General features: G+C 38.1%; 1 protein-coding gene across 1 annotated transcript; it reads right to left on the bottom strand.

Moving 5' to 3' along the window:
• Positions 1-494: 494 nt before the first annotated feature.
• LOC145445542 (uncharacterized) lies at positions 495-9,214 on the bottom strand. Its single transcript, XM_080323730.1, has 3 exons — positions 8,934-9,214; positions 5,404-5,574; positions 495-903 (listed from the first exon to the last, which is right to left on the bottom strand). The coding sequence occupies exons 1-3, from the start codon at positions 9,069-9,071 to the stop codon at positions 841-843; spliced, it is 372 nt and encodes a 123-aa protein (XP_080179856.1). The 5' UTR covers positions 9,072-9,214; the 3' UTR covers positions 495-840.
• Positions 9,215-10,272: the final 1,058 nt, after the last annotated feature.

The raw sequence follows: 10,272 nt of genomic DNA, 5'->3' as shown, positions 1-10,272 counted from the left end.
ATACAGATTTTCAAACTCACTACGTAAACGCATATTTTTTATTTCCGTTTTTAGTATTTATCGTTCATCAAATAAAGGATTTCACCAATTTGCGATATAGTTTTGCTTACAACACACGTGATTATATTCAAACATTATAAAATATTATTATATGTGGCGATGACAGATGCATTTTTCCAAATTTACATGTATATAAACTAAAAGATTGAGATAGCGATTCCAGAATATAGATTAAATACCGAAATAATTTTTAAAATAGTACTCCAACATACGGATAAAAGCCACACAAACGCTCATTTTTGACTACACTGGCGATGACCGTGATTATAGAGATTAGTAATTTACGATGCGAAAGGAAATCCTGGAGCAATGTCAGACACGTAAGTTTCCTCAAAGAAATTATACGCTTGTCACGTTATGAATTGAATTAATTAATCTGTAACGTTAAAGTTGTGTTGATCATAATTTCATTCTTCATCTCCTATGGTAACTTCTTACATCTGCATTCTCGTATGTTGTTTCTGAACGATTCGTCACCAGCAAATAAGTATGTGGGAAGTAAGTTAGATTTCATCTGAAGTAACATTTTCGAAAATAGTATTGATGAACATTGATTAATTTTAATTTACGGAATGTTGAAGGTAAACGTAAACTACTGCAAACAGCAATACATCTGCCGTTCTCGATATTAGAAATGACTTCGCTGCATTTCGTTTCTCGCAATTTGTAAGTATGCTAATTTTGAAAATTCCGTCGAATATGTTCATTTGGCTTCGTAGCTTCCATGGATTATTTGTAGTTCGTGTTTCCTTTCCTCTTGATATCACAAGATTCGCGAATTCATCTCCTCGCTGACACACGTTTGTCATGGATACTTCCGTCCGGAAATTGTATATCTCGTATCTGTAGAAACTAGGGATGGTGTGAACGTGAGGTTCACGTTCGCGTTCTGTGTGTGAACCTCGGAAATTTAGAGGTTCGCGTTCACAACAGAACCTTGGTAGGTTCTGCACTGTGAACCTTTTTCATATATTACAATTTTCACTTCATATAACATCTTTCTTTGGTTCAAATTTATTGCATTTCAATTGTGAGCCACTCTCTGCATGGCGCTGGCAGCATTATAAATCAACACTAAACGAGCATGCACCTTGACAATCTCAAAAGTTTTACTTACTTTGTTACAAAAGTTTGCTCGGAATATCCAGCTTTCCATTTGTAAATATTTAGTGACTCTCTGCTGTGAGTTTGACCCGCAATCACCCAACATCGCGAGCGAAATACGTAGTCAGCGAATGATTCTTGTTCAATGTTCAACCAACCAATGAGATTGATATCGTTTTCTGATGCAAAACGTCTAGCAGGCGTACGGGGTCAATCTTTACTGGATCATTATAACCTAATCCGTGCGATTGAGGTGTTGGCTACTGCTATATAACTCGTTAATGGGGTCGAAATTGTTGGCAAAGCGACGAAAGATATTGATTTTAAAGGGAGTATTATGTCCTTTTTGGCTCAGTTGATACATTTAGCGACGTTTAAGACGCCAATATGTATTTCGGCATGGTGGCATTATGTGGCCCGAGTTGTCGCTAGGTATCGCGTACATTAATATAGGCTATCACTTCATTGAAAGATAGGGTTTGAATTAGCATTATGACGTCATGTGACGTCATGAGGTTCACGTTCGTGTTCACACAGAACCTTTCAAAAAGGTTCGCGTTCACACGAACCAGAACCTTTCAGAGGTTCACTACATCCCTAGTAGAAACACACGAAAAAAGCTCCCATCAAGGAATATATAATGCACAGAAAAGCAATTCCGGAATGTGTTCTCGAGGCTTTGGCGGATACATGGAGTTATCAGTGATCATACATAATTTTGTGCCTGTAATATCAAAAGGACACGATTGAGTACAGTGAAGAACGCTGATCAAAAAGTACGTAATGTCGGAACATTGACACGGGATATGCAATCACCATTCCTAAACTAAACATTTCAGCAATGGTATTGGCCGAATCGAAAGCGTACTGTGGTGAAATTGCTGTCACATACAACAGCATCAGACCATTCCGCCAAGCAACAGCATTGACGCGGGTAATAGCAAATTGTATACATGCTGCTGCTGCACGTGAAGATAAATGCAGATTGTTCATATACAAATGGCAGTAATATTGGTGATTCTGTAGAATCGATATGACATCAAATTAATTATATCAACAGCGTGGATAGTAAACTAGTTTTCACTCATCGAATTTGAGCATGGAAGCGATGAATTTGCACAATATTATTGATGGATTACGATATATTTCTAGCTCAGTGGATCTGAACCCTTACTTTCCCGCGGAATACCTACACTTCAAGCCCCCGCGCACTCCCATATTTTGCTGAGTCATAAATACAAAAATCTATCACAATACACATGCAAAACAACTCATCGAATTGGCCTATATTACTATATATTAATGCTGCACAAATAGCACGAACATCGCAAGAGTGTTAAGAGAAGAAATCCAATAAATATTATAGGTAATAATATTATTGGAAACTGAACTGGTGCTTATCGTCATTTATGCCATTTTGCCCCACGGAATTGACGTATTTTAAATCAATCGGTAAATAAATGAACTTATTTCGATCTGAGCAACTGCGGTGGACATTTCCTATAACGGAAGTATAAGCCGCGTAGGGTTTAAGGGACAGGTAGCTCATTCCAATAAATTTGATTCAGAAATATCAATGGAAGTCATATTTAATGCGACTTTTCAACTAAGCGCTTATCTGTGTCGATTATACGCTGCATTCGTCGCAAATCGGATAGTCCGAGCAACTGATTCTGCTTAAATGGGACGGTACTCCACGGTGCCCGGTAGTCGAAAGATATGGCGAGTTCGGTGTGTATCTGGTTAAGATATAATTTTCACACAAAACGATAATCTTGAAAGGTGTCATGTTCAGTCGAAACGCCATGGCTTGACACCAATTTCCTAATTGCAAGTGAGATTGTCAATATTTGGGAGAGAATTGACTTTTCATTAGGACGAGGAATCGATTTTGACCCCCAACCTTATTTGCGTACACCACTTCACACGACGTATCCGAAAACCACAACATTCGCAATTCGACTACTGATCGGCCTAATTACCAGCAACCAATGATCATCACAAATTATATGTATTATTTGAGTCTGACTCTTGATCTCTACGGAACTTCCGAAAATTGCTCGCGTATCCCTCAGTGTTCCGTGGAACATACTAGCTTCTCGGAGATCTCCGATCTTGAAATTATCACGAAACGGTATGATTCTCAACATCTAATCCTAATATCACTTATGGGCCGAAACGAAGCGTTAAAACACTGCTAAATTAAGTGGAGTTATAGAAAGGACCTTACCATGGTGTCATACACCGGCGTAGACAGGAGACACCAGCCAATCACCAGGCTCACAATACTTTCTCTCTTTGACCGAAGACAATTCATCACAAAATTTTATTCGGCTTCACGACCGCGAAATTTGATAAAAACCCTTACGAATCAGAAGCTAATGCGTTACTAATTACAGAATTATAAATTTTATTGTGCACGTCGTTCAGGAAAAGAAATTTTCTAATTTTGTATTGTGACAGAATTACTGCGTCTCCTGCAAGAGATAATGGTTTTATCGGTGTCACGGCAATGAGCAATGCGCTACCGGTACATCTCATATTCGTCATTAATCATCAGTAATTCCTGCTTTATTTCGAAGCCAAGTCAATCGACATAATAACCTAAGAATGTTATAAATATCTAGAATGAACGATCACAATAAATTGCCGGGAAAGCTGAAGAATTCGCGGTAATTCCTATCGCGGACCAAGTGCAATCCTTGTTAGTCAAGGGAAGTAATTTTTCCACTCGAGCTACGAAATCAGCATCGCCTCTGGACTTAACGCCTATATAGAAGCGATATAATGTATAAACAGTCGTAATCAATGGTGCAATGTTTCTCCGAGGCGTGATTACAATTCGAAGCGGCCGCATCGCTTTTCCCCAGGCAGGCAAAAAGCCCATGTTATTATTTCGTTACAATGTCACATCCGTCACAATGATTTTGAAGGTTCAGAGGTTTATGAGCAATGGACAGTATTCATTTACGCAATATGAACCGCAGTATCTTTTTATTGACCCAGTTTTTATCAAATTTCGCGTTTGGCAAGCCAGCCCAAATATTTGCACGAATTCCCTTTGGTGAAAATAATGGAGAGGGATTTATGATCGAGCGCAATCAGGCGTGCAAATTGGTTGTGTCGACGCTGGTAAAGGAAATCTACCTCTAAAAGACGGAACTTGGATTATGAATTAAATAGTATTTACGGTGACCAATTCTTTGATTATTTAATATAGTGCTGACCACCGTAAATACTATATTATTCAAATCCAAATTTTTCGACGGCAATAACTCCGCTTCTACTGATTGGAATTGAACCAAATTTTGTGAACATCGTTTCTATAGACAACGTACCACTTTCATGGGGTGAACAGAAAATTTTCAAATTTTTTGGTAGTTATTTTTATATAATAAATATAAACTTTCTTCTCCCGTATCAATGCGGTTACTGGTTGGAATTGAACCAAATTTGATGTGTAGGCTTAAATTAGGTAACCTAACAATTTTATCAAATAGCCAGTACGATTTGAGAAAAAATCATTTTTGAAGAGCCCTATAATGCATACTGAATGAAAAGTGAACAAATTAACATAAATGACAGGCGACAAAATTTGGTGGCAGGTGACGGTAGGCGAGATCGATATGTCAGGTCGTGGACCGGTTAAGTAGAGGGTTGACAAGTATTCATTCAGCCGAAGTTGCTTGTGTGTCGACTTGAATGTTGACATGCTTGTCGACTGACGGATAGCCGGCGAGACTTACTCTTGCATACCTTAAGTCCGGCATATTTGATAGAGCTATCATCTTTCGCGTCGATCATATGATGCTTGGACGACGAGGACGCGCGTGTGTAGTATTCATGCATTTTTGATACCGAGGTAAAGACAGTCATTGAACTTTTCTGGGCAGTAACCACAGTAGAACTGATACAAATACATAAACTAAGCAATTTATAGTTTCCGTATATCTTTTATGTTTGGGACAACGTTGCCATGATTTCATCAGTACTAAATGATGAAAACCGACGATAGTACAGCTGCGGTGAAGAGATTTTCGAAACTACGTTCTAACGACTTGTACAGGTACACGCGCGACAAGGCGGGCAATCTCGATAGATTCCAGCTTGTAAATCAAAAGAATTCCGTCGGCGAGCGTAACGAGAGTACTGCCTGCCGATTCGAGAAGTGGAGGGATTACCAATGTAAGCTAGCAGTGAATAAAATAATAAACACTTGGTACAGAATCAGAATCTGACCTTAGAGTTTTCGAGGTGAAGTGTATCTTTTAGTCCTTGTTTTCTTTTATCATCAATTTCCAAATTAAATAGAGCCAGCCTCTCCCCAACAACCGTCATCAAGTCGCACAGAATTGATATATGATCATCAGTTGCAGTGACATTTGACCAATCAATCGCAAGTGTAGGAATCTAAAATCAACATGCATAGATCTTGTTATATTCATATCACGTAATGAAATATACCTTTCTTATAAGTCGGGTGATTAATTTTTGACCTATCAAAATTAGAATTTTGGCATTTTCTGACATTAAAAAATATATTAAACTTTTGACCTCAACTATTTAATTAGGCATTTCTTCACAAAATGTTTGATGTGAAGCAATTATCTGTTTGGAACTGTCGTTACTTAACGAAGTTTAAAAATTGGAAAGTTTTTTTGCCGGTCGGAGAACTTATAATATGACATTTTACACATTGTAGCAGTTTATAGGCCTGCTGTTGTAGATGACCAATTGACTAGTCATATTGAATGATAAAGGACCGAATGAAACAAATAGTTTGACTTGCCGCGATGAAAATCCCATCTATAACGGAGTGAAATTTCAGTAGGTCTGACGTTTTTACAAGTTCACGCCGATATCTCGAATCTGAATCTTGACTGCGTGGTCTACATTAGTTACCGTAGCATAGTGGTTCTTAACGTAAAGGTGGATCGCGATATTTTGGGGTCTAAATATTTCGATGTAGACAACATCACCAGTATGAAGCAACGGTTTTTTTATTACAACTCCAGCACTATACGCTGAACTACAATACTGCCAGCAAACAAGTGCTGCTCTTGAACGTTTGTTTTCTGTTCTTGCTAACCTCCTTCGTATGGACAGACAGTTCCAATCAGAAACGTAGAAAAGAAGATAAGGTTGGAACCTTTGAAATGTTCTGGTTCGTCGGAACGCGAACCTTTTTGTTGGGTTCTATGCCAGTGTTTCTCAAACTGGGGGAATGAAATAATCTGAAAGGGGGCGATGTCGCTCGAGCGAAACGAAGTTTATGAAATCAATGAGTCAATAATTTGTGCCGAATCTTAGCTAATTGCCTAATCCCTTCTATTTCCTGACTTGGGCTTGGCCCTCGGTCATATTCTGCGGCCCGCCGATTGATTTCAGATTTTGGAAGAACGCAAAGTAAAGCATTTTGAAATGCTGAAATTGATTTCAGTTTCGAAATATTGTTGCTGCTGTTTGAAAATAAGCTATTTTCTTGTGCCTCACATCATTATTCCTCGCTAGCTGAAATGGCTACAGCATTCCATCTAGTAAGAATCAGCTGATATGAATCGACAATTCGGCATAATGCCATGACGTGCAATTGTTGAGACACTGCAAAGACTGATGCGCTTATAAAAGAGCCTATTGGTCCCCATAAGATGAAGCTTTACGGGGGAGTTATAGTCTTTCAGTTAGTACAGTGTCTCGCAAGATCCAATATTGATTCCTTATTCGCTTAAAATCTTAGTCGGGTATCGTGTGCAGCTCATATTTCAAAATAATATTCAATTGATGATCATGATATTTGTATTTCTTTATTAAAATTGTACCTTTTTTGTTGGAACTATGCCCGTCGCCAAAGTTAGAGAACACATCGTTGTTCTGACGTAAATAAGTTATGGTTACTAAAAGTGTGGTCTATTTTGTCTCGATATTGCATTCTTGCGGCCCACGGCCCGAATCAAATTTGAAAAGTGGTCTTCTACCCGTTTTGATTGGCAACGCCTGCCCTAATCTAAATCAAAAACCAATGGCACGGAAGGCACACCATTCAAACCTTGCAGTTCTTCGCGAGACAAACAGTTTTTATTGTCGGGTCGAAGGTGTTCGACAAGAGAACAATCCAATCCAATTGATTACCTTTGGACTGCTATAAAATCTAAAATGACATTCTATAAATTGTGTCCCAATTGTATATACTTTGAGTGACTATATTGTGGGAGTGGAATCAACGCGACTTATGTTCATTTTACACATTTTGAGAAAATTCACTTTACGTAGAGTTTTTTTTTCAGCCATATATTGGCCCTGATTGACTTTGAATTAATGAAATATACATAACCATGATCAAGATATGGCCAAAAAAAATTGAAATTTTTTCAAAAACTTGCGTTTTTTCAAGTTTTAAAATGGTCCTTCAAAATCTGAAAACTGGACATAAGTCACTTTGCGACCATAAACTCCACGTTCTACGCCACTTCGATTTAAATTCTTGTTTCTTAAGCTTGAACGCAAAATTTTATCAAAATTAGGTTTCTTAATATCAACAATTGTCAATATTTTCATTTTTAATGCAAAATGTAATCTCCCTACTAATTACACTATTGTGTGTAACGCAAATAGATGTCCATTACGAATACATAACAACAGCCAAAACGCAGGGTTGTAATGACTCGAGTCCGACTCGAGTCACGTTTAACAGATGACTCGACTTGACTCGAGTCATTTTCTCAAAATACGGAAATGGCTCCACTCATCTCGAGTCAATTTGAGTATTGACTCGACTTGGAATCGAGTCATTGCGCATGAGTCGAACCAAGTCATATGACTCGAGACTCAGAAGGCCAAGACCGACGTTTCATTGTAATTTCGAGGAATAGTTAAGTAATCACACTATTGGGATTTCGTCTATTGGTACTGGTACTTGAAAATACGTCCGGAAACTGCTAAGAATGACGAAAATTCGATTATTATAAAAGCGCACCATTCGATATCACCAAACAGAATTATATAAAGTGGATTTAACAAGCCTTTATCTGGAAACTGGGCAGTCAACACAATGACTTGGACTCGACTCAAGTCATAATACCATGACTCGGACTAGACCCGCTGCTCGGTGACTTGGACTAGGGCTTGACTCGGTGGTGAATTGAAAATGACTCGACTTGACTCGAGTCAAAACTATAAAACTGAGATTGACTTTTGACTGGTAGCCTTGTGACTTGGTTACCCTGCTAAAACGTTTGCTGACTCCTAACTTTGAGAGTGCTGGCACTGCTCATATGAACTATGGAGTCATTATTATGTGAAGAAGCCTGCCATCCCGAGTAATCTCACCGTGTCCGACGTCACGTGATGTAAATGCCACAATACCGAATGTAAATACGAGGAATTCTGACGTGGGTGCCGATATAGCGTAGTGGTATGGTCCACAGTTGCAACAACAGTAGGTTGCGGGTTCGAGTACGACCGAGATCGACTCCAGAATCCTTTACCAGGTGTTGCAGGTTTATCTAGGCTCCTCCACGCCATTTAATCCGCACAAGTGTTGTCGTCATGGATACGGAATCAAAATAAAGCTAATCGGTTTGGTGTGAATGACCATGGTAGTCGAATAAGCCATAAATATCACGAACAACATCAACAACAATAACCATGGACTATGACGGACATCTGGACCAAAAATGAAATGCCTTCAAATATTTTTTTGGTATTTGTGGTTTTCGGATGCGATTTCTTCTTAGAAAAGTTTAAATGAAAAAGAAAATTGATCAGCTTACCAAGCTGTGACTTTCCTTGCAACCCTTACCCAAGCTTTCCAACTTCTGTATTGACAAATCGCAAGATTGGAAATGCAGAATAGTACATTTGGTGATTTTGACGATATTTGCCACGTCGTAATAAGCGTCTGGAAGCATTGTACTATCCAAGATGTTCAGTCTCGAAAGCTGTATGAAACAAATATGTGTGAATTATACTCAAAAATGATTTTGTACTTGGTTATATTATATCATTCTAACTCGCATCGATATAATATAGTTTCGACATATCCAATGATATGGTGAATTGTATGATAACTAAGCATCGATGAATTCGTATAAATGTAGACCACAATGAAAAATAAGACATACATTTCTAAATTATATTGAAAATTTGCACGACCATCCAAAGACACCACACAGCCCAATAAGATACATTTAACATGCACGACATATGGATGTGAATTAGAACCAACCGTTAGTTTTTCAAATCAATTTTGAGATACCCAATCCAATTGACAGTCAGGTATATAATTAATGAGGCATTCTAGATAACAAAGCGTCAAAGTAATAAAAGTTAGTTAGCATTCTTTCAAATATAGTTGCTGTTGTTACCGTTATCGATATCAATCGACTCAATAAATTTTATATTTTTTTTATCTTCATTGCCGACATTACACACATATATGTATTACCACATGTTTCCATAAACTTTCAATAAAAGAAATAATATTAATGATATGATGGGTAGAATATAATGATCGCTTATAGAATTCTACAGTTAGAATATTAATGATTGAACGTTGTGAAATAATCAAATCCGAGTTCCGGTTTATAAGGAACAGTAGAATTAGCAATACGAATACAATCATGGTCCGTAAATAATGACTCTAGAGACTATCTGATCATTGCGGTCATCAAAGCCAAGGTAACGAACGCCGTTTTTATTCGTTAACAATCAAGTCCAATTCTGGAAACTGTTTGCCGTACACTGCATACTTTGTTACATAGTTTACATCAGAAATTTCCAGCATGTGACAAACGTAGAAAATGATCGAAGCTTACCCGGGCTAGCAACAGAATTAGCCATTTCATGTTTTTTTTCTTAACAAATGTATTCGCTGGCGATTATAATTATTTCGAACTTGTCTATTTTTTCACGTGCGCAGAGACACGTGTACCACACAGAATTACGATATAATCCTTCTTATATCCCTATATGGCAGCGGTCTCAAGCACCCAGCCCGCCCTAATTGTTACGTGGAAGATTTGCAAATACCAAATTGGTAAAACAAGTCAATCAGTGTCCAGTGTCTGTGCTTGATCAGTCATCACAGGCCATAAGCGATGAACGTCCGGG

This window comes from Botryllus schlosseri, chromosome 1, assembly GCF_051294905.1.
Source record: "Botryllus schlosseri isolate E-star chromosome 1, Bs_hap1, whole genome shotgun sequence".
Classification (NCBI taxonomy): domain Eukaryota; kingdom Metazoa; phylum Chordata; class Ascidiacea; order Stolidobranchia; family Styelidae; genus Botryllus; species Botryllus schlosseri.
Note: the sequence above shows the minus strand (reverse complement) of the source record. Positions and strands in the feature narration are given on the sequence as shown.

Excerpts from the sequence above, each read along its gene's own strand:
- LOC145445542 (XM_080323730.1), bottom strand. The coding sequence starts at position 9,071 with ATGCTTCCAGACGCTTATTACGACGTGGCAAATATCGTCAAAATCACC. Across the intron at positions 5,575-8,933 it reads GCAAGGAAAGTCACAGCTTG|ATTCCTACACTTGCGATTGA; the intron begins GTAAGCTGATCA and ends TGTTGATTTTAG. Across the intron at positions 904-5,403 it reads TTCACCTCGAAAACTCTAAG|ATACGAGATATACAATTTCC; the intron begins GTCAGATTCTGA and ends TAGTTTCTACAG.